Consider the following 25989-nt stretch of genomic DNA (forward strand, 5'->3'; position numbering starts at 1 on the left):
AAAGCTCCTACATAAGATTGGTCATTATTCAAGAGGTAAGACCGAATATAAATGTTGTATATGTAAATTTGAATACCATACGGGGAATCAATTGGACTACGTTCAGCGTATGTTACAAGATATATATGTTACCTGTTGCATCCATGCTCTATGATAAAGTACTTCATACTCCACCAAAACTCTGGCTACTTTATTATAGCTGCGGATGATCCTCTTTGCATCGGCACTCTGCAGGACACCAGTCCTCTGCTCAAACAGCAACATGGGCTCCTCTATACGTCTGAAGAGCTGCTGAGCCCAAATTATTTTTCCAGCTACTGGAGGAAAGTCACGTGGTATTGGAGGATCAGCCTTCTGTTTTGTGTAAATTAGGGATACAAGATCGACATCTTTACTGTAGCTGTGCAGAAGTTTTTGAAATTGCTTCTCAATTCCTAGATATGGTATTCCAAGCCTGAAAGACACAGAGGTGATGGCCACATGTTTGAATAAAACGCATCACTTCACCAGTCATTACTGAATGAGGTCAATCACAACACAGTCTTTTGAGTTGGCTGTGGCTTACACTCCAGTGTAATCATCACTGCAGGCTCTGAAATTGATCAGTACAGTGTGCAAAGGATTTTGTCTCAAAAAAGCACTAAGAAATAGAGCTGAAGTCAGTGTACATCAGTCATTCTGTCAAAGATAAAATGTTATAGTTAAGAAAACAAGACACCAGGTAACTTTCTTACTCCAAATCGCTTCTAAATCAGTGGTTGTGAAAATCATGAGGCGAGAAAGTGCAAAAAGCAAATCTGCACAGTACTTGCAGATTGGAAAGCATTTATTGAATAAGATATGTTGTCTACAGCACTTTTAAAAGAAAATGGAAGGATACAGATTCTTCAAAGACGTAGTGACATGTTCAGACTTACTTTTCAAACTTCACCAAAAATGACAAGGCCTTCTGAGTGGTTGAGATACTGTCAAGAGTGGTATCCAGGAGCTGTTTTATTTCAGCCTGTCAAATTAAAGGTAAGAATGTTGATATAACCTGCACACTTATGTACTTTAAACATATTTCTTTTGTATGCCCATATCATTTACTACACCAAGCAAGGTACAACAACCACATCATCTACTAGACCACGTTTGATGGTGACTGAATCTGGGGACTGTCCACATGGGATTTTTGATCAAATCTTATGCATGCTGAAATTAGCTAGATTTTAAGCAAATAATCTTACACACTAGATTGTAAGATAATTAATCTTAAATGCTTTTCAGAGCATTCTGTATTGTTTCTTAAACTGCTAGTAGGAGTAGACAGCACTGACTTTATTATTAAACTGCCTCATGCCAATTCACTGGGACGTGAGTTTAACAACTAATCAAGTGAAATGTGTGCAAATGTCTTTTTTCTCTCTGTGGGATACTAATCTCTAGACATCATTAGGGGAGTGGTCTGAGAAGCGGAACAAGAAAATGATCTTGATTAAAAACCCAAAAATGTAAAATGGACATTGTAAATAATCACACATCAGTACACACGCCATGCAGTTATAGTTTGATATTCTCTGCATGAGGTGGGGGCTTTTCGAGGGGGAGGCGCGGTGGGGAGGTGGTAGGGTTTGGATGGACTTGGCTAAATGTGGAGGTTAAAGCTCTGAAAAATAGCAGCATGTGGGAAACCCAGGAAGTTTCCATTTTCTTCTGCTTTTAACAGGCACACATTCGGAAGAAAGTGGGAAATTCCCTTGAAGGAGCTAGGTCAGATATATAAATGTTACATAGCAATTAAGTGGCAATTAACCTATTCATTCTAGTTTTAACTGCACAGACACAGATTTCCTGATTTTTATCAATGTCATTAAGGCTGGTAAAGTGGAATGTCATTGATTACTAAATTGGCATGCGACAGTGTAAAATGGCCTCCATGCCTGCCCCTCTTCCGCGGTTACGTTAGGGCCCGGGTGTCCTTGGAGAAGAAGCACGCGGTGTCGACCAACATCTTGGAGTTGTTCAGGGAGAGGTGTGGGCCGCAGGGAGTGGAGTGCATCATTTCTCCCTCCAACTCTATTTTGATTTAGTCCCTACCCTCCCCTTCACTGTTTCGATCACACAGCACTGCCCTTTGATGTGAAGGGCAGTGTTTGTCACTGGCCACCCGGGTGTTCTCCTATCTTCCTGGTGGTGGAATTTGAATAAAGATTTGTGCACTTTGTGTCTTTCACTGTGTCTCACACCTGCACACACACACATCATGGGTGCTGGGGATAAAATAAGCACTACCGCAGTTAGGCGATAGTGTGGGGGTTAAATATAAAGAAAAAAAAAGAAAAAATAAATAAAATGGCCTCCAAGTGTTGATAGTAAGAGAAGGGAATCAAGCAGGAGAGCTTTAGGGGTAAATGAAGGAAAACGTGTTGCTTTTGTGCAAAAGAGGCATCATGGAGAGAGGGCGAGACCGAGAAAGGATTTCCTCACCCAGATGTGTGCTCGAGGTTTAATTCCACATAGATATTGATTTTGTAGCTTGATGCTTGTAGAATAAAGAATCTTTACTTCATAATTTTTTACTTCAGCAAATTGCGAGAGTACAATTTTTCTGGTATCCAGGACAAGAGCAATTTTTTAAAAGCCATTTGACTTAATTTGCCCATTAGTTACCTTACTGTAAACTCAGCTGACCCCCTCCTTCATTGCAGAATGGGAGAGGTTTACGTCACCAATCAATTTCTAATGAGGAGCAAGAGAACTAGCAGAGAGACCAGGAGCAGCAAGCAACCTCTGCCTTTTCAGCAGCCATGTGCCACTCCACAGGCCTGACAGCTAGGACACAGAGCTATAGTCTGAATGAAGAAATACCCAGAAAACATGTATACAAAGTGTTGAGAAGATCAGCTTCATTGGCATATTTGAGCAACAGTTGCTTCAGGAGAATCAGACTCTTACATCAATGTATTTTGGATATTTTCAGCCTCTTGGCAGAAGGCCTCCTGAGTGGGCATGCTAAACACTGGCCTTCAAAGTACCACAGCCTTGAAAGTCTTCACTTCCAACTCCTTCAACTGGGAACATCTGTAAGCCATAATCTGGAGCCCAAGGATCTACTTCCTAATTCACAGATAATTATGGGGTGACGTGTTGAGATGCTCACCCTGTTCTGCTCTGGAAGAAAACTCAGCAGTTGGCCAACTGCCTGTTCACCCATAAAATTCTGCTAGTAGACTGAACAAGGAAGTCCATCTTGCGATCTGCCTTTTAATGATCTTTATTGACTCTTAATTATTTATTTACACATGGTGTGTGGTCTTCCAAATTCATTGCCTGCCCAATCACACTCGATTATGGGGGTGAACTCAGAGGTGGGTGCAAAGCCAAACACCAAGGACACATATTTGTAACATCTAGCCTGGTATATCCCACTTTGTGCAACATGTGTACTTTAACAGTAACTGGACAGTCAGGCACAAAAACTCTTGCCTTTCTATAGTAGGGTTCAATGGCTCATATGTACAAATGTGCAATCAAGGTACCTTGATAATCCAACAAGAAATCCTGCAGCATTCATCAAATGGAAAAGATTCCATTCCTTTAACACACATATCATTTGTAACTGCTATAAGTTTATTAGTTTTGCATGTGGAAGACCGTATAGCTCTTGTAACCTACACTAGTCTATGGTGTGGAGGTGCTCATGTTGGACTGGGGTGGACAAAGTCAGAAGCCAGGTGACACCAAGTTATAGTCCAACAGGTTTATTTGAAATCACAAGCTTTCAAAGCGTTGCCTCTTCATCAGGTGAAGTGAGAGAGACGCACACAGGTACAGAATTTATAGGAAGAGAGATCGATAAGCAGAGAGATAAAAAGATCATAGGCAAAAACAAGGACTGCAGAAGCTGGAGATCAGAGTCTAGATTAGAGTGGTGCTGGAAAAGCACAGCAGGTCAGGCAGCATCCGAGGAGCAAGATAAAAAGATCATAGCAATGGTGTGAGTGGAGCACACACAGAGCAGCCATAGGGACCAAATTTGCACCCCAATATGTCAAAATTTCCATGCAAGACTTCTTCGCTGAGCAGGACCTCCAACCAATGCTATACACCGGATGCATGAATGCCATTTGGACTCATGGCGACAAATCACTGAAGTGACTACACAGTGATATCAACACGTTTCATCTCACCATCAGACTTACCATGGACTACTCCTCAGTATCAGACTCGTTCTTGGACACACGCATCTCCATCAAGGACGGACACCTCAGTACCTCACTCTAACACAAACCCATGGATAAATTTTATGATGTTGCATTTTTCTAGCTTCCACCTAAACATGTTAAAGCAGCCACTCCATAGGGACAAGCACTAGGTACACACAGAATCTGTTCAGATGAGAAGGAACACAACGGACACCTAAAGATGTTGAAGGATGCCCTCATGAGAACAGGATACGGTGCTCAACTCATCGATCACCAGCTCTGACATGCCACACCGAAAAACTGCAACGAATGCCTCAGAAGGCAGACACAGAGTACAACCAATAGAGTACCCTTTGTTGTCCAGTGCTTTCTAGGAGTGGAGAAACTATACCATGTTCTTCACAGCCATCAAAATGTCATTGATGACGATGAGCATCTCGCCAAGATCATCCCTACGCCTCCACTTCTCACCTTCAAACCTTAACACTATTCGCAGCAAACTACCCAGCCTTCAGAACAACATCGATCACAACACCATGGCAACCACTGCAAGATGTGTCAGATCATCAATATGGATACTACCATTACATGTAGGAATACCACCCACCACATACACAGCAGGTAGTCATGTGACTTGGCCAACATTGTTGACCTCATATGCTGCAGGCAAGGATGCCCCGAGGCATGGTACATTGATGAGACTGTGCAGATGCTACAACAATGGATGAATGAACACCATGTGACAATTGCCAAACAGGGATGTTCCCTCCCAGTCAGAGAGCACTTCTGCGGTCAGGGACATTCTGCCTCCAATCTTCGGGTAAGCATCCTCCAAGGCGGCCTTCGAGATATACAACAGTGCAGAATTGCCAAGCAGAAACTGATAGCCAGGTTCCATACGCATAAAGACAACCTCAACTATGATCTTGGGTTCATGTTGCGCTACATGTGACCCCACCACACTGTCCTGTATCTGTAAAATCTTCCTTACTGTCCTGTTTTGACATCATTACCTTGATAAATTGTTATGATATCTCTACCTTAATTAGTTTGTACAGTTTTGGATTACTTATTACTTTGGTTACACCCTTAGCATTTGACTGTTATATCTACTATGTTATTCCAGTCATTTGTTTTGACGCTAGCACCACCTTATTTTTAATTATCTCTCTGCCTCATTTAATCAGATTATAGGCCATCCCTTGGCTTGTTATACAGCTGTGGGCACTTTACTCACACTGTCTGACACTCTTGATCACCTGCTGAGACCTATTATTCAGCCTGTCGACACTCCATTCACACCACGTGTTTGATCTTTTACTTTCTCTGCCCATTAATCTCTCCACCTATAAAGTCTGTGTCTGTGTGTTTCTCTCCTCACTTCACCTGACAAAAGGGTAACGCTTTGAAAGCTTGTGATTTCAAATAAACCTGTTGAACTATAATCTGGTGTTGTCTGACTTCTGACATTGCACTAGTCTAGTCCATCACATGTACTTTTGCCTCCCTCCAGTCTGAGCAGGTGATTCCTTAAAGACATCCCTACTTTCCAGGAATGTAGATGATGAAACCCGAAGGAAACTTGCCAATAAGGGATTTTGATTTGATTTATTATTGTCACATACCTAGATACAGTGAAAAGTATTATTTTGTGTGCTAATCAGACAAATGATACTTTACATAAGTATATCAGGATGATAGAACAGAATGCAGAATATAGTGTTACAGCTACAGAGAAAGATCAACTCTAATATTTGGAATGAAACACACCACTGCAAGGATGACCTTTGAGCAAGTCATTAACTTGCTGAAAATGTGAATCAAATGCCTTCCACATCTGGGACACCTTTCAGTAAGTATCTCCAGAATGTTAGTTGTCTGTTGTCCCTTGAGCAAAATGCTGCTGCAGAGAGGAATGGAGGTTTAGCAAGACAAAGGTGCAAACTACTTGTCATTTTCTGACAGGGAGGAAGAGGAGGTGGGAAGATGAGGAGTATAATGTGACCAGGCCAACTGCATCTTGCTGCCACAGAGGCCAATGTTGGCCTGATACAGCCACAGTTTAGTTAAGAAACAAGCCTAAAGCCAAATGAAAACGTAAGTCTAAACACTCTGAGATCCCAGGTCCCAACACAAAGCCCACATTCCCACTGTCATAAATCAGTGTATCATTGACTGCAAGGCCTACACCTGGATGTACTTTTCTGACATGACTTTGTCCATTGGGGAATCAAAATGCTACAGCAACAAGGGCAAAGTATGTTAATGTTTTTTTTCATATATAAGTTATTTGAAGGTTTTTTTTAATGATGTGAACAGAAACAACTATAGGAGATGTCATGGAAAAAGAGGCCAAGTGGAAGTGCACTGAGAAAAGTCTACTCTTGCCTTTGTTCTCTCTGCACATTTTTTCTCATGGTCTACTGGGCGGCACGGTGGCACAGTGGTTAGCACTGCTGCCTCACAGCGCCAGAGACCCGGGTTCAATTCCCGACTCAGGCGACTGACTGTGTGGAGTTTGCACATTCTCCCCGTGTCTGCGTGGGTTTCCTCCGGGTGCTCCGGTTTCCTCCCACAATCACAAAGATGTGCAGGTCAGGTGAATTGGCCATGCTAAATTGCCCGTAGTGTTAGGTAAGGGGTAAATGCAGGGGTATGGGTGGGTTGCGCTTCGGCGGGGCGGTGTGGACTTGTTGGGCCGAAGGGCCTGTTTCCACACTGTAAGTAATCTAAATCTACTTAAACTTCCTTGCCAGCAGAGAGCTAAAGTAGACAGGCAGGAGGCTGGAAGAACACAGCAAGCCAGGCAGCATCTGAAGGCAGAGAAGGCACGTTTCAGGTGTAACCCTCCTTCAGGACTGGGGATGGGTGTAGAGGAAGCTGCAGATAAAGGTGGGGGCAGGGTGATGAAGTGGAGAGCTGAAGACAAATTTGCTGCATGTCAGTATTCTATTCATATGTCATGGAGATGCATCGATTAATGTACTGGAAACAAACAGCTAGAACATCGAAGCTGTGTGAGCAGCTTGCAATAAATAGATATCTAAGCAATCCCACACCTAATGGATGAGTGGTCCAGGCACATCCAGTGTGGTGAACAATTAAACAATTCACTGGAGAAGGTGATTCCATCAATGTTCTTATCTACAATGTTGGGAGAGCCAGCAAATCAGTGTAAAAAATAATGCTAATGCATTTACATCCATCTTCAGCCAGAGTGGTAAGTGGATTATCTATCTCAGGGCCTCAGCCTGAGATCCCTAGCATCATCAATGCTAACCTTCAGCTAATTCAACCCTCTCCATGTGTCGCCTCCAACTGGAGGCTCTAGGTATGGGCACTGACAACATTCTGGCGATTGTACTGAAGACATTCAATGGCATTAACATTGATGAATCCCCGCTCTCAACATTCTGTGGCATACTGTTGACCAGGAGTTAAACTGAACCAGCCATCAGAAGTCTAGTCGGAATTCTGTGTCAAGTAATCGACCTCCTGTTTCCCCAAAACCTGTACATTATCTTGCAAGGCATAAGTCAGGAATGTGTCGGAATGGTCTCCATTTGCATGGATGCATGCATTTTCAACATCACTCAAGATACTTGATATATTCAGGATAAAGCAGCCCATTTGACAGGAACTCTACTCATGCCTTTAAACATTCACTTCCTGTGCCACCATGGCAAGAATGTGCACCATTTAGTACACAGCAACTCCACAGCAACTTTGAGAGTACCTTCCAAACTTGCAAACTCTACCATCTCGAAGAACAAGGCTAGCAGATACACTCACCACCACCTTCTTGAGGGCAGTTATGGATTGGCAACAAATGGAGGCCTAGCCAGCAATGCCCACATTTCACCAGTGAATTATAACCATTCCCATGGTATTTACATTGACAAACAAGCCTCCAAATAATTGTTTTCATTTGACCAGAACTGCTACATATAATTGAAGGCTATATTAAGCAATGAAACATGTTAATAGGAAAGGTGCTACACTACCTTATTTGGCCACTGGCAATTGCTTGCAATACTAAGAAATTTTCATAATAATGACACAACTCTTTCAGACTCAAAATTCTTAGTCCATGAATGCTTTCACCAAATGCCAAGATGATGCATCGATAAGTCAGGTAAAGGGATAGATATTATGTGAAATACTTTCTACATTACAGAATGAATTCTAATTCATTAATGTAATATTTTAGTTTTATTCACAGGTCACCCTTATATCCTGTGTGAGTAGCACCTACAATTAGAATACTAAGGATAGTTTACGCTATATCATTGGTTCTTTGAGGACACATTTCACCTGGAAATGTTCTAAACCTTAAAAAACAAGAGATATTCATCCCATCAGTCTGCCCCAGATTCATTCAAAATCTGTTATAAAAAGTAAAGAAGAGTTATCTATTGCAGTCAAATAAAGCCAAAAATTACAAGGTTTCTCCACTCAAATTTTTAAATGGATACAAACATGCAAGTCACTGATCTGAGTAGTAAAAAGCATGTAATCCACATCAAAAACTGTCTTTTTGTAGTCCAGGATATTATAATTTTGCTTTTTCATTCCAGATGCAATAACCTGCAATATATGAAAGACAGAAAGTGAACTGGCCTATCAAAGAAATTCATTTAATTGGAATCTAATTCTAGTGTACCAAATTTACACCCAAAACATGTCATTACAATGAAGTACAAAATATATCCCAGACTGTCCCTCATGTAATTCTCAAAATAGACCAACATCCACAATATGGTATTAGAAATTTTAAATACACAATAGTAGGAAACTCTACTTCTCAATGTCCTTCCAAATACTTGCATTGTAATACGGTAAGAAACAGAAATGATATTTGTGTATAAATGAGACAACATAAAATTTATTTTGATATTGACACACAGTTATATTTCTGACCTGAAATTTGTTTGCCAATTCTTCAGCCCCTTCAATTGTGGATTCTTCGAGGCTGGAGTATATAGTAATAGTCTCTAGTATCTCAATAATCTTTTTTAGTCGTTTCTCAAATGTATCAAACTTCCCAAAGATATACATTTCACTAAACTCAAATGGTTTTTCCTTTGGATTCTCCTCCATTTTTTGCTTGGTCATGTTATAACAAGACTGATATTCCTAACATTGTAAGAAAAAGGACAAGCAGTTGTTATTAACATCCTGAGAATTATACACATAATGGAATTCAAAAGCTTTATCGATAGTACTTAGTTGTCAACCTTTGAAGCATATTGATGTTCAGAACAATAAATTTGAATTTCATTCTGACTCCACAATTCATAGGATCCCCACAGTGCAGAAGCAGACCAGTTGGCCTATTAAGTCCACACTGCCCCAAGGAAGAGCATTCCACCCAGACCAACACCCCCAGCCTATCTCTGTAACCCTGCATTTCCCATGGCTAATCCACCTAGCCAGCACATCCCTGAACACTATGAGCAATTTAACATGGTCAATCCACTTACTCTGCACATCTTTGGACTATGGAAGGAAACTGGAACACCCAGAGAAAACCCATGCAGACACAGGGAGAATGCGCAAACTCCACACAGACAGTGGCCCAAAGCTAGCATTGAACTGGGTTCCTGGTGCTATGAGGCAGCGGTGCTCACCACTGAGCCACCATGCCATCTCAAATCATTGGTTGCAATATATTGAATTTGTCAGCATGATCAGCTTTGAGTTACTTAACTGCTTTTGGAAATAGACCATGGTGGGCCAATTTTTGCCAAACCAGAGGCTGCACACCGGTGTTAGGGTAATAATGGAAGATAATGAAGAAGGTACACCGATCAACCTTATCATCTTTAGAATGCTTCAGATTTGAAGCTGTGGACATCTAGTGTCTGCAAGACCTCTTCAGTAATGGCCACATAGATGTGACCTTCAAGAACTTTACTGTAAGTTTGAAATTTCTTGAGATGTTTGAGGAGAAAGAAACCCTGGCACCATTGTCAATCCTTAAAACAAAGTCTCTATTTATGCTGCAATCACAATGGAACTTTCCTGCAACTGTGCGTTTTCACAACTCCCATCCCCATCATCACTTCCTTGTCAGGTACGTCAACATGATGGAGGACAGCACAGAGGTCAAGAAAAGCTTCAGGGTTCGGTTCAGCAAAGAGCAGGTCAAGGTAATTTTGATGTAAATGGCAAAGAAGCGATCCTCTGCTCTCTGTGCTTTGCTTTCAGGGATGCTGGGGCTATCTCGTCTCAGTTGGTCATCCAATAGCTTGTTTCCTGCAGCAAATCTAGCCACATTGTGGCCAACTGTAGTGCCTTCATTTTTTAGGATTACAAGGAGGAAGACCATCATATCAAAAAGTGCAAGTGGACGAAGTGCTGCAGCCTGTATGGGATGACAGGCCAACTGGCCATAAACCAAATGCCTCAGTTACGCACAGGTAGCAAAGATGAACCAAGGGAATGCATACTGAATAGCAAACATGCAACCATCCACCTACTTGGAGCTCCAGTGTGAAGGATGGGACAAAGGAAGCAGAGAGGAATGGTGAGGGCTAAAAGATGCAAGGCAGAAGGCTGTTAAACGTCATTGTCCCTGAAACCTCTTACTTCTCGGCAAAGTAAATGAAGGAGGAGCCAACAGAAGGACAATTGCAAGAGTAGCAGCTGGTGAAGAAGTTCAAGAGGTTTAATCATTCCTAAACCAATGCCTGAAGTGACTCCCATCTGACACGGACAATGGGAGCTCCTCATCTTCAGATGGGAAAGGACAAGCAGAAGAATCATACAGAACAGAAGCCCTTCGATCAATCAAGTCTATCTTGCCAAAACTATACCAGTACCTACACTCACTCCACTTTCCCCTTTAGACCCATAGCCTTGAATGTTCATCCAATATTTTATTAAAGTTGTGAGATTTTCACCTCAACTGCCCTCCCAGGCAGTGCATTCCAGATTCCCACCACCCTCTGGGTGCAAAAGGCTTTTCCTCTAATCATCTCTAAACTTCCTGCCTTTAACTTTAAAATTATGCCCCCTTGTTTTCAACCCTTCAAATAAGAGGACAACTGCTCTCTACTCACTCTGTCCATGCCCCTCGTGATCTTATACACCTCTAACAGGTCCTCTCCCAACCTCTCTACTCCAAAGAAAACATTCCTAGATTATCCAGCGTCTCCATATAATCAAATGCTCTATCCCAGGCAACATTCTGGTGAATCTCCTTTGCAGTCCCTCCAGTCCAAGCACATCCTTTCTATGGTGTGGTGACCAGAACTGCACACAACACTCCAGTTTGGCCTAACTAAAGTTCTAACATGACCTCCCTGCTCTGATAATCTATTCCACGACTGTTAAAGGCAAGGATCCCAAATGCCTTCTTAACTACCCTATTAACCTGACCTGCCACCTTCAGAAATCTGAGGACAAGCATCCAAGATCCCTCTGTTCTTTCCTAGTGTCTTGCCATTCATTGAGTATTCCCTCGACTTGTTCCTTCTTCCAAAGTGCATCACCTCACATTTACCAAGTTTAAATTCCACCCTCCACTGAACTGCTCAATCTGGTAATATTTTCCTGTAGCCTGATACCTCACTCCTTGCTATCAATTACCTGCCTAATCTTGTCATTCACAAACTATTGATCATTCTTCCCACATTCTCATCTCTCATTTATGAATATTCGAAACAATAAAGGGCCCAATGTGGTAGCCCACTAAACCATGTGGTAGACCACTGAACACCAGACTCCAGTCACACAAACAGCTTTCTACCACTGTCCTCTGTCTCCTATTACTTAACCAATTCTCTTATGACATTACGCAAGAAACATGTACTGTGGATAAAGGGCAACTGGTGGATATAATATACTTAGATTTCCAAACAGCATTTGACAAAATTTCGCATCACAGGTTATTTCAGAAAATAAATGATGTAGACAGCAAAAGAAAGAAGATTGGTTAACTGACAGAAAATGGAGAGGATTGATAAATGGGTCATTTTTTGGTTGGCAAGGTGGCAACAAGTAATGTGTTAGAGGGATCAGTGCTGATGCTTCAACTTTTTACAATTTATGTCAATGACTTGGATGAAGGTGTAGTTGCTAAATCTTCTAATGACACAAAGGAAAAAGGAAAGTAAGCTGTGAAGATGACACAAGGGAGCCACAAAGCAATAGCTAAGTGAATTAGTAAAGACCAGGTAATATGAGATTTTCCATTTTGGCAGGAAAAATAAGAAAGCATATTATATAAATGGCAAGAATTGCAGAGCATGAAGATACAGAAGGATCAGGTCATTCTAATTCATGAATCACAAAATGTTGGTGTTAGGCTACAACAATTAGAAGTGATAATAGAATGTTATAGTTTACTGCAAGGAGAGTTGAATGCAGAAGTAGGAAGGTTATGATTCAGTTATGACGACACTGGTAAGACCACATCTGGAATACTGTATATAATATTAGTTTCCTTATTTAAGTTTGTACATAAATGAAAAGGAAGCAGTTCAGAAAAGGTTTGCTGGACTGTTACCTGAAATGAGTGGGTTGTCATATGAGAGAAGGTTAGACAGGCCAGCCTCATATCCATTGGAGTTGAGGAGTGTAAGAGGCAACTTGATGGAAATACATAAGACCCTGAGGTGGCTTTACAGGTATATGTGGAAATGATGTTTCCTCGTATGGAATGATCTAGAACAAGTGGCCATTGTTTAAGAATAAAGAGGTTGCCCATTTTAAACAGAGGAGCAGAATTTTTTCATCATGAAGGGTCATGATTCTTTGGATCCCTCTTCTTCAAAAGGCAGCAGAAGCAGAATCTTTATTTTTAAGGCAGGGGTAGATGGGAATGTGGAGTAATCAGATCATCTGTGCTAGAATAGCAAGTAGGTCTTTTCCCCCCACGTTCAGAATGGGATTGTTCATTTTCTTAGACAACCAACAATCAATGAAAAATCAGTGAAGAACAACACACTTATACTGAATGTAGCAAATCAAGATGAAGGAGAATGCAACATTATGATTGAGAAAATACAATTAGCATATTGCCCCTAATCCTACAAATTACCTGATGAAGGTTAATACAGGCTCTCAGCTTTTTAACGGCAATGTCTGGAGTCAAATCCCATATCGTAACAGACCCGTGATTGGTAATGTATGCTTTGCATGCAGTTATCATCTGATTTGTGACCTGAAATAATAATATTTAATACACATTAAATATGACAGAACAGATCTTTGTAGGTAAGTTCAACTCTTAAGACCATAAGACAGAGGAGCAGAAATTAGGCTATTCAGCCCATCAAGTCCATTCACCATTCAATCGTGGCTGATAAATTTCTCAACCCCATTCTCCCACTTTCTCCCCATAACCCTTGATCCTTTTGACAATCAAGAACCTATCTATCTTTATCTTAGATATATTCAATGGCCTGGTTTCCGCAGCCTTCGGTGCAATGAATTAAACATCTTCCCTTTACTCTAAGGGTGTGTCCTCGGGTCCTAGTCTCTTTTCCCAATGGAAACATCTTCCCAACATGTACTCTGTCCAGGCCATTCAGTATTCTGTAAATTTCAATTAGATTCACCCCTCATCCTTCTAAACTCCATCGAGTGTAGACTCAGAGTCCTTAATCACTCCTCATAAGGCAAGCCTTTCGCCCCCAGGATCATTCTTGTAAACCCCCTCTGAACCTGCTCCAGTGCCATTACATTTTTCCTGAGATATGGGGCCCAAAACTGTGCACATTACTCCAAATGTGGTCTGACCAGAGCCTTATAGAACCTCCGAAATACACTCCCGCTTTTATATTCAAGTCATCTCAAAATAAATGCAAATTGCATTTGCCTTCCTAACTATTGACTCAACCTGCAAGTTTACTCAGAGAGAATCTGGGACTAGAACTCTCACGTCTCTTCGCACTTCAGAGTTCTGAATTTTCTCCCCATTTAGAAAATAATCTATGCCTTTATTCTTTCTACCAAAGTGCATGACCTCACACTTTCCTACATTGTACTCCATTTTCCACTTCTTTGCTCACTCTCCTAACCTTTCTGCAAATCTTTCTGCAGCCTCCCCACCTCCCCAATGCTACCTGTGTCTCTACATATTTGTATCATCAGCAAACCTAAACCAGAAGGTCCTCAGTTCCTTCATCAAGATTATTAATGTTTAAAGTGAAAAGTAGTTGTCCCAACAATGAGCCTTGCAGAATACCACTTGTCACCGGCTGCCATCCTGAGAAGGACCCTTTTATCCCCTCTTTCTGCTTTCTGTCAGACAGCCAAGCTTCTGTCCATGCTAGCACCTTGCCTCTAACACCATGGGCCCTTACCTTACTCAGCAGCCTCATGTGCGGCACTTCCTTGATATGCATGTCCCTTTGTCTCCAAACGTCATTAAGCAAACCTCCATGCAGCATAAGGCTATGGTGGAACTTTCCCAACCTAATTCATGGCCAAAAGGGAGACCCATTGGAGGGTTGGGAACACATTGAATGCTGGACTGGATTTACAGTGGCTCTTTGACTGAGGTACAGCATTAGCCTTTGGAAATCCTGGCTAGTCAAGGAGGGTGGACAGGATAATGCATCTTTTCTGTCAAAGTAAAGGACTTATAATAAAAGGGACAACTGTGTGCTGACAATGGCTCACCAGCACTTGGATTTCCAAGGCTGCAGTAACACAGGAATGGTAAAGACACCTGGGAGGATCTGCTACAAGATCAAAAGAGCTGTAATAAGGTCAGCTCTCTCAAAGACAATTAAACAGTAAACGCAGAAGAAATCAGCAGCACGAGGACAGATGTTCCAATCTGAAACTAGTGTATCAAGACAATCCAGGATCTCAGGACAGTATGACCATGGCTCAATGCTTTCAAGAGCCAAGCCCCAAATGTTGATTTTTCCATGTATTCTCCTGCACAACAGAAATAGTACATGTAGCTCTATTCATTCAGTTCTCTGCAGATATGTCACATCTCCAGCATAGCACCCAATACTCACACTCACCCTAATGCTACTGCCCTCCTACACCTTTTTGAGGTAGTGGTGGGGTTGTGGTAATTTTATTGGAAGTTAATGCAGTGACCCTGGCTAATGCTTTAGAGTCACATGTTCACATCCCACTGTAGTAGCTGGTAGAATTTTATACAAAATGCTTCCAAGAGGAGGTAGAGTGCAGAGGTAATAACACAGGGTTGTAATCCATGGATTTTAAAAAAATGTCCGTTCAAATCCCACAATGGCTGATGATGTCTGAGTTTGAGTGGGAGGGTGAACTGTGAGAAGGATGCAGAGGTGCTTCAGTGTGATGTGGACAAGTTGAATGAGTGCACAACTGCATGGCAGATCAAGTACAGTGTGGATAAATGTAAGGTTATCCATTTTGGTAACAAAAACAGGAAGATAGATTATCATCTGGTTGGTGATAGATTGGGAAAGGCGAGGTGCAGTGAGACCTGAATGTCCTTATACACCAGATGCTGAAAGTAAGCATGCAGGTGCAACAAGCAGAGAAGAAGGAAAATGGTATGTTTGCCTTCAATCAGAAAAGATTTGTGAACAAGGAACAGGGATGTCTTGCTGCAATTCTACAGGGCCTTGGTGAGGCCACACCTGGAATATTGTGTGCAGTTTTGGTCTCCTTATCTGACAAAGGATGTTCTGGCTATGAAGGGAGTGTAACATTGGTTTACCAGATTGATTCCTGGGCATGTATGGAAGATACACTGGCTCAGTTAGGATTATATTCACTGGGTTTTAGAAAAATGAAGGGGTTTCTCATAGAAACCTACAAAATTTTAATTGGCTTGCCTTCATTACTTAGACTTTGAGCATCGGATTTGAGATGTCATGTTGAAGTTGTACAGGATGTTGGTGAGGCCTCTTATGGAGTACGGTGTGTGCAGTTCTGGGCACCCTACTATATGCAGGATATTATTAAATTGGAGAGGTTTAGAAAATATTTACCAGGATATTGCTAGGAATGAAGGGTTTGAGCTATAAGGAGAGGCTAGATATGCTGGGACCTTTCTCATTAGAGCATAGGGGGTTAAGGGGTGATCTGATGGAAGTTATAAAATCATGGGGGGCATAGACAAACTGAATAGCAAGGGGTTTTTTCTGGTGACCCTTCCTCAGACCTGAAACGTTAACTTTGATTTCTCTTCACAGATACTGGCAGTCCTGCTGAGCTTCTCCAGCAACTTCTGTTTATGTTTGAGAAGTGAGTAAAAAATTATTTTACACAGCAAGCTGAAGCATAATGCACTGTCTGAAAAATTCAGTGGTAATTTTATGAAAAGAAAATAATAAATATTTAAAAAAAACAGATATTTGCAAGTCATGGAGAAACAGCTTGGGGATTGGACAAAGTTGAAAGAGACCAACACATTCGGCCAAATTGCCTCCTTCTGTGCTCTGTGGTTGTATGACTCCAAATATGATTCTAACTGAAGCAGGCTGCCTGTTAAAACAGTTTCTTCATTTACAGATCAGACAATTCACTTTCTGCTAAGATAACCTTTCCTGTGCTGGTCCTTCCTGGTCTTGCTTCCAGCTCTGATGAAGGAGCACAACCCAAAAGACAACCATGTGGCTTCCTCTGTTCAGACAGGAAAGAACAAAGAACAATTCAGCACAGGAGCAGGCTTACCAGCCCACCAAGCCTGTGCTGACACACCTTTAAAAACTAAAAAACTTCTGTCCTATGCAACCTATATCTAACCTCACTTTACATAATTGAGTGCTTCTTGTCTCACCGTGAATTCCTGTTACTAGTACCTTTTCTGGCAATAGTCCTTCAGAGGTACATATCTCCTCATCTTTCAGCATCAAAGATTGAGAAGATCCTGTATCTGTCAATATTGCAGCCTCTTTATCTGCTGCTCCAGGCCTATGCGAGTGAGCTCTATCTTCGCAGGTGTATGGTTTCAGAAGATCTGGCACTCCTCCTTAACCAACCTCTGACCAGGTTATACATTCTGGTACAGCTTTCTAGCCCTCCAGTGTGTGTTCTGTTACCACTCCAACAAAATTCACTGACTTCTCCTGTTTTCCTACATCTGGCTTCCCAGTGTTTTCCGTGACCTACCAACACTTTGATTTCATATGGCCTACGTTATTGCAGTGAAAACACCGGAGCTTTTTAACTTCCCTTTCCCCTTCAAGGATTTTCTTTTACCCTGTGGTAAATTATCCTAACAAGCTTCACTGAGGTCCACCTTTCCCTTTCCACATGAGGATTTCTCTTTTCCCCAATTTCTATCCCTCATGGATTGGCATTGATTTTGGAAGCCAAACTTTGATTTATGGACCAGCTCATAATCATCAGCCATTTCAGCTGCTAATCTTGCTGTTTTAACTCCCTGCTCTTCCATATGAGTTCTCATTACTTCAGGAAGTGAAGTTTTGAACTCCAAATAATCATCTCTCAAAGAGTGTCATAGGTTTGTTCTATTTTTAATGCCCTTGTCTATCTATCAAAATTACTTTGTTTGATCCTTTCAAACTCAATGTATGTTTGACCAGGGTCCCTCCTCAGATTCCAGTAACATTGTCTGTAGGCTTCTGGCACAAGCCCATGTGCACTTAAGATGGCTTTCTTCACCTCCTCATATGCCCCAGATACCTCCCCTGATAGTAACGTGAATACCTCACTAGCTCTACCTACAAGTTTTGTTTGGATCAACAAAACCCACATGGTCACTGGCCACCTTTCAAATGAAACTAAAAAGGCTTCCACATCCTTCTCATCAAATGTAGGCTGTGCTTGAATATATTTAAACAGTTCCTCACCAGACCCTTGGCTACCATGGGTTTGCTCATCCACACTCTCTTCCTCACTAAGCTTACCTTCAGCCTTCACCTCCATCTTTTTAAACTGACTTTCCCGACCCCACAACTAGGAAACAAACTTACATATCTCCTAAGAAAATTACACAATTCCGGACAATTAAACAAGACGGAATTCCAGAAAATGAAACCCGACGGGACCAACACCCCATGATTCTATGGATTACCAAAAATCCATAAACCAGGAGCCCCCCTCAGACCTATAGTCTCACTACCCGGAACACCAACTTACAGACTGGCCAAAGAACTACACGCAAGACTGAAATACCTAGTAGAAGAGTCACAGCACTCCATCCACTCCACTCCAGGAATTCCTAAAAATCATCAAAAACACCAAAATAGAGGAAGACGAAGCAATGATCTCATTCGACGTAACAGCACTCTTCACCTCCATCAACATCGACCTGGCAAAGGAAACACTCATCACACTTTTAGAACTGACCATCACACACACCCCAAGTACCATCAATCACATTACCAACGAAAACATCATGAAGCTAGTGGGCCTATGCCTCACCACCCACTTCACTTTCAACCACATAGTCTACAAACAAACCAACGGCACACCCATGGGATCTGCGCTATCAGGATTCATAGCAGAAACGGTAATGCAAAGGCGAGAACAAACAGCCCTACCAACCATCAAACCAAACATCTGGGTCCACCTTTGTCATCACAAAACGAAACAAGATAGAAGAGACATTTAACATCATCAACAACACCCTCAGGCATAAAGTTCACCAAGGAGGAAGAAACCGACAACAAACTCGCATTCCTGGACGTCACAGTCGAAAGAAAGGACAATGGAGAACTACAAACCTGCATATACAGAAAACCGACAAACACTAACCAAATACTTCACTACACCAGCAACCATCCCAACACACACAAACAAAGCAGTATCAGAACAGTATTCCAACGAGTCACCACACACTGCAGCACAGATGAACTTCGGAAAACAGAGGAGAACCACCTATACAACGTATTCAAGAAGAATGGATACTCAAAAAATACAGTGCACAGATTCCTCAAGAACAAACCACGACAAGCAGACCAAACACAGCCAGAAACCCTAACCACCTTACCATACATCAAAGAAGTTTCAGAAATGACAGCCAGACTACTGAGACTCCTCGGAATCCTAGTAGCACACAAACCCACCAACACTCTCAAATAAAAACTAACAAACTTAAAAGACCCAGTACAACCCATGGACAAAACCAACGTCATCTACAAAATTCCATGCAAAGACTGCCACAAACACTATGTAGGACAAACAGGAAGAAAGTTAGCCACCAGGATACACGAACATCAGCTAGCCACAAAAAGACACAACACTCTCTCCCTCGTAGCCCTACACACGGATGAAAAAAACCCACCATTTCGACAAAGACAACACATCTATCCTGGGACAGGCTAAGCAAAGACATACCAGAGAATTCCTAGAGGCCTGGCACTCCAACTACAACGCCATAAACAAACACACAGATCTAGATACCATCTATCAACCCCTCAGAAAACAAACAGGAAATGACATCACCACAAACCCCAGGAACCCCATCCAGGAGAAAGATATAAATATAAAGCAGGAGACAACAGCTTCGCTTCACTTGGAGGTTGCCACTGATGATGTTATCTAGCCAGGTAATGAAACGTCTGGATATCAAACCTACAGCTCAGCAAGCAAACCTACACCCTAAACCTCAACCTGAGCTACAAACCTTCACAAACCTTGCACTGACTTTCCTGTCTAAGTGCCAGTTTCTGAAATTCAAACTTCCTCTTTTTCTTCCTTTCCTCTCTCTCCTTTTCTGTCTCTTTTCTCTCTTTTTCTTCTGCTTTTAATCATAATTCAAAATATTTCATTTCTGTTGCCCTTTCCTTGTCTTTTGCCTCTAACTCAAGCTGCTTCACTTTCAATTGAACTTGAGCCATCTCTCAAGATTGTGACAGCATTTCCAGCAAATTTAAATGTTGAACTATTGCTGTAATTATCTTTGCTTTCCTCATGGAGGGAGGCAGCTCCAACTCCAGATTGCCTGCTAATTCCAGTAGGTTGGCCATAATCACCTTTTTGAAATATTTTGAGGGGATCTGGCCTGGTCCATAACAGATTGGGGATCTTTGTGGGATTTGTTCTGTCATTCAGATTGGGGTTAGGGTTGTTGGACTCAAAGGCTGCGAGTGTTTTTTGCTCTGGGTGTTGATTTCAGTTGGTTTAAACAGTACTCGGGCTAGCAATGGCTCTTTTAGCCACCAAGAATTTTCTGGGAGTGGAAAAAGTGACTTTGGGGGTTTTACAAAAGGTGATTATGGCCAACCTACTGGAATTAGCAGGCAATCTGGAGTTGGAGCTGCCTCCTTCCATGAGGAAAGCAAAGATAATTACAGCAATAGTTCAACATTTAAATTTGCTGGAAATGCCGTCACAATCTTGAGAGATGGCTCAAGTTCAATTGAAAGAGAAGCAGCTTGAGTTAGAGGCAAAGGCAAAACATTTCATGTCACTTATCATGTGTAAGGTGAATAAAAACAGGAACAAGAGAATTGGAATTTTATTTTTTTTTTAACCATAACTCTGGTGATATTATTGAAGAAATCACTAACAAATACTTGCAAGAAGACATTTTACCTTGGTAAATAGAGAAGTCATCTTTTCTGATGTGTTGTAGTACATGGAAATTGTATGTACCATCCTGATAACGTTCATGAGTCCTGGAATATCATTAAGCATTCCAATCTGGAATAAGGGGAGAATGGTCATTAACTTCTGGATTGACTTTCAATATTTCACATTTTCATATTTTCCAATTGGCCAGATATTCATTTCTGCAGCGGAGTTGGAAATTGCACATTGGAACTCTACGGAATCCCTGGCAAAGCAAATCGTTCGGGAATTAGCAGAGAAATTTACAATCCCAGTGGACAATTCCCTTGCGCCAGGAATTCTCTGGAAGCATCCTTTTAAAGTAAGAGATTTTGGAGGCTTCACAGACATTAAGTAAATACTCCTGGGTGACTGTTAAACTGACATCCCAAATTATCATACACACCCCCAGCTACATCTCCCTCAGATCCTTTGCATCCCCGAGACACTGAACTGGCAACCCCCCCTCCACCATGGCCCAATCCCAACCCTGTTCCCCATCACCCCCCATCTTTACCCCAAGTCCTAGGACCCCAACATCACCCCTAGCCCTGCCAAACCGGATATTTCCCACCCAGCTTGATCTACCTTAAACAGATTATCACTTACTCAGCTCCTTTCCCAACTTGTGCTCTGGCCCCAAATACCTGCCACCTTGACCCTTTCACAGGAGCTGTGGAAGTGGCTATCTGTGGACATTTAAATCAGAGAATGTGGCAGCTGTGGAAAACAGGGTATGGTTTGCCTTCTGCTGACCTCTTTGCACAGTAAGAGGCCTATCAGAATTAAAGTATGCTCCGCATTTCTCAATGAGCCCTGATTAAAATCTCTTGTCAGAAGTGCGGGGCTTTTCTTAACAAAAATGAAGGAGTAGTTTGGCAACCTGAGAAAGAGGCAATCTCCTCAGAAAGTCTGGACTACTATTACCAAAGTGGAATAAAAGACTCACAGGGTCACTGTTATAGAGAGGGTCACAAAATCGATCCAGCATGTAGAGATATTTCACATTATCTTTGGCTTCATTAGATACCTCTGTAAGCCATTTATCCAACTCCTTCCATGTCTGCAATAAGAAATTCAGATGTTTTCCAAATTAATTCATCCATATTGCATGAAATATTTATCTGAATTCAATTTAATTCAAAGAATGGTCTCAACTTCATTGCATGTATTATAAGTCAAATATGTATCTGAGAGAACATCAGAAGGGTTGTCAGTTCACAATTTGACAGACAAATAACACCCACACAGCCATAGAAAATTTCTCAGTGCAAACTATTATTGCAGAGTATCTAATACTCATCCAGTGAGGAAACATCGACAGAACAGAAGCAGCTTTGAAGAAGCTTTGGCATGCATTGTTTTGGTAAAAACATTAGGTTGCACCCATCAGTATGTCACAACAACAAATAATATTAATTGCATTATCTGTTTGAGGTTTAAGGACAACAATCATTTTGAAAAGATCACAAACCTCTAATTTCCTTCCAAAAAGTCTACAAATGGCCATTATAAGGCCTACTATTTCAACATAAGACAAAAATATTTAATAATGTATCTATTTCAAAACAAAATTAGTAATCGCTAGTAGTGTGCTTGAATGACTTTATTGTTAGGATGTTAGTTTTCCTCGGGCTATACATTTTCTTCTGCTCCATGAGTCGCCACATTAATGTGGTGGAGGGGTTTGGACCTTCAGAATGCTGTCAGGAGCTCCATACTCCTAGTTGGACCACTAGATTGAGGCAAGGAGAAAGGGGGGAAGCTGGGGATGGGAATATCAATGGCAGGACAAGTACAGTCCTCAGCAGCAGAACATGCAAAAGAAAACTGTGACTGTCACCAAGTGCAGAAATGAAAGAAAATTGCAGTGATCAAGATCACCATGCCTCAACTCATCACAAAATCCAAATACCAAACATCAGAATTGTGTGGATAATGAGAGAGTCCCAAAAGTCCCCACACTAAATAACATCATGCACACATTTCTGACAGTTTTTTTTTCATTCATTAGATATGGTCTTCGCTGGCTCGCCTTGTATTTATTGCTCTGCCATTGTGATGGTGGAGGTAAGTGTGTGAGAATGTATATGTGTGTACCTTTTGCAGCACTGCGTGTTGGTACACTAATAAAATCATGGAATCCCTACAGTGTGCAATGAAGCTGTTTGGTGCAGTAAGTCTGCACCAACCCTCTGAAGGGCATCCCAACCAGACTCACAGCCCATCATATCCCTTAACCACTCCCATTTCCCATGGCTAACACACCTAACCCACATATCCGTGAATGCTATGGGCAATTTAGCATTGCCAAGCCTAAACTGCACATCTGTGGACTTTGGGAGGAAATCGGAGCACCCAGCGGAAACCCTTGCAGACACGGGTAGAGCATGCAAACTCCACAGAGACAGCCACCCAAGGCTGGAATCTAACCCAGGTTTTTTCGCAGCAGAGAGCGGCGGGAGCTGGGCAGAAGTTCAGGTGGAGCGCAAAGCCGGTCGGGAAGGTAAGTGATTGCTATTAGAGTGAGTGAGTTCTAAACCCCAGGTCCTACAAAGTAGGGTCTCCCTCCCTCCCTCCTCCACTAACCTAAATTAAGAGTCCACAGACTTGCCACAAAAAGAGGGTCTAAGGAAGTTTGGATCGAAGAGTGAGGCTTCAGCTCAGGAATCTTTGACAAGGAGGTTGAGTGAAGTGATTACGCCACAGTTGAAGAGGGTGAAGACATGACTGTCCAGCTGGTCCAGTGCGCTACATGCTTGATGTGGGAGGTCAACGACTCTGGAGTGTCTGGCTCGTATATGTGTGGAAAGTGTGTGCACATTCAGCTATTGACCAAGCATATTGCAGCGCTGATGAAAGAACTCGAGGACTTTAGGCTCATTCGAGAGAATGAGATCTTTCTGGACAAGACCTTCAGCGAGGTTATTACACTAATCATGCCGGAAGAGAGCAGAAGAGAGCAGACGATGAGGAAGGCAGAGAGGAGACAGGTGCAAGAGACCCCGGGAGAAGTACCTGTCAGGAACAAGTTGAAGCTTTTGGAAACAGTAGAGACTGATGACACTGCCAGTTCGCAAGGCGGCCAGGTCTGTCAATCAAAAGTTGGCGCAGAGGCAGAGTGGAAGAGTCGGACATCGCACAGAGCCGTGGTAATAGGAGACTCCATCGTGAGAGGAACTGACCGGGGTTTTTGTGGCAGCAGACGGGATTTAAGGATGGTGTGTTGCCTTCCTGGTGCCAGGGTGAAAGCCATCGCGGACAGAGTGCAGGAAATCCTCAAGGACGAGGGTGAAGAGCCAGAGGTGGTGGTACATGTCGGCACAAATGATGTCGGGAAGAAGAGGAGGAACATACTACAGCAGGACTTCGGAGAACTAGGAAGAAGGCTGAAAAGCAGGACATCAAAGGTGGTTATCTCCGGTTTGCTTCCAGTTCCTCGGGCTGGTGTGGCCAGAAACAGGGAGATAATGGACTTGAACGTGTGGTTGGGGAACTGGTGCAGGAAGCAAGGATTTAAGTTTTTGGATCACTGGGGTATATTTTGTGGTAAGCATAAATTCTACAAGAGAGACAGTTTGCACCTTAATAGATTAGGGACCAGCATTCTGGCAGGCAGGTTTTCTACTGCAACACCGCTACATTTAAACTAGCGGGGGGGGGGAGGGGACAAACTGGATGTTTAAAAAGGAAATTGAAGGGAAAGTTAGAACAAGAGAAGTCAAGAAAGACAACTGTATCAACGATGCAGAAAACTCGGAAAGGGATCATGCTGTAAGGTTGAGTGAAATAGGGGTTGATGGGAAAGGTGAGAGCAATAACAAATTAAAAATACTATACATGAATGCACGAAGCATTAGACATAAGATGGATGAGCTTGAGGCTCTTTTGGAAATTGGCAGATACGATATTGTGGGGATAACTGAGACGTGGCTTCAAGTGGACAGGGCCTGGGAAATGAATATTCAAAGATACACGTGCTATCGTAAGGACAGACTGACAGGCAGAGGGGGTGGGGTGGCCTTGTTGGTAAGGGAGGATATTCAGTCCCTTGCGCAGGGGGACCTAGAGTCAGGGGATGTAGAGTCAGTGTGGATAGAGCTGTGAAATACTAAGGGTAAAAAGACCCTCTTGGGAGTCATCTACAGGCCCCCAAACAGTAGTCTGGATGTCAGATGTAAGTTGAATCAGGAGCTGAAATTGGCCTGTCGTAAAGATGTTACTACAGTTGTTATGGAGGATTTTAACATGCAGGTAGACTGGGAGAATCAGGATGGTATTGGACCTCAAGAAAGAGACTTTGTGGAGTGCCTCAGAGATGGATTCTTAGAGCAGCTGGTGCTGGGGCCGACCAGGGAGAAGGCAATTCTGGATCTGGTATTGTGTAACGAACCAGAATTGGTCAGAGACCTCGAAGTGAAAGAGCCATTGGGAAGTAGTGACCATAATACATTAAGCTTCAATCTGCAATTTGTGAGGGAGAGGGTACAGTCTGACGTGACAGTACTTCTGTTGAATAAAGGGAACTATGGAGCTATGAGGGAGGAGCTGGCCAAAGTTCAATGGTGCAATACCTTAGCAGGGATGACCGTGGAGGAACAATGGCGGATATTTCTGTGTATAATGCAGAAGTTGCAGGATCAGTTCATTCCTAAAAGGAAGAAAGATCCCAGGAGGAGGCATGGGCGTCCGTGGCTGACGAGGGAAGTTAAGAAACATATAAAGTTAAAAGAGAAAAAGTATAACATAGCAAAGATAAATGGGAAAACTGAGGACTGGGAAGCTTTTAAAGAGCAACAGAGGATTACTAAGAAGGAAATACGCAGAGGAAAAATGAGGTACGAAGATAAATTGGCCAATAATATAAAGGAGGATAGGAAAAGCTTTTTTAGGTATGTGCAAGGCAAAAAAATGGTTAGGACTAAAATTGGGTCCTTGAAGACAGAAACAGGGGAATATATTACGGGGAACAAAGAAATGGCAGAGGAATTAAATGGGTACTTCAGATCTGTGTTCACTGGGAAAGACACAAGCAATCTCCCTGAGGTAACAGTGGCTGAAGGACCTGAACTTAAGGGAATTTATATTTGCCAGGATTTGGTGTTGGAGAGACTGTTAGGTCTGAAGGTTGATAAGTCTCCGGGGCCTGATGGTCTACATCCCAGGATACTGAAGGAGGTGGCTCGGGAAATCGTGGATGCATGGTGATTATTTTCCAGAGTTCGATAGATTCGGGGTCGGTTCCTGAGGATTGGAGGGTGGCTAATGTTATACCACTTTTTAAGAAAGGTGGGAGAGAGAAAGCAGGAAATTATAGACCAGT

At 42.3% G+C, this 25989-nt stretch overlaps 1 protein-coding gene and 1 pseudogene across 1 annotated transcript in view; one reads left to right on the forward strand and one right to left on the reverse strand.

Annotated features, from left to right (window-relative positions):
- LOC122558738 (dynein axonemal heavy chain 5-like) overlaps nt 1–25989 on the reverse strand; it is a 269744-nt gene that overhangs the window by 219001 nt on the left and 24754 nt on the right. The window contains exons 8-14 of the mRNA XM_087996146.1: nt 21616–21729; nt 20652–20759; nt 13234–13356; nt 9108–9323; nt 8667–8774; nt 918–1003; nt 133–454 (exon numbers count right to left, since the gene is read on the reverse strand). Of these exons, the coding sequence (XP_087852272.1) occupies nt 133–454; nt 918–1003; nt 8667–8774; nt 9108–9323; nt 13234–13356; nt 20652–20759; nt 21616–21729 (1077 nt within the window). The remainder of the gene's footprint in view (nt 1–132; nt 455–917; nt 1004–8666; nt 8775–9107; nt 9324–13233; nt 13357–20651; nt 20760–21615; nt 21730–25989) is intronic.
- LOC148147343 (uncharacterized) lies at nt 3333–8448 on the forward strand (annotated as a pseudogene).

Source organism: Chiloscyllium plagiosum, unplaced genomic scaffold (assembly GCF_037043375.1).
Source record: "Chiloscyllium plagiosum isolate Xiang-an unplaced genomic scaffold, Cpla_swu_hap1 HiC_scaffold_17, whole genome shotgun sequence".
In the NCBI taxonomy this organism is placed as follows: Eukaryota; Metazoa; Chordata; class Chondrichthyes; order Orectolobiformes; family Hemiscylliidae; genus Chiloscyllium; species Chiloscyllium plagiosum.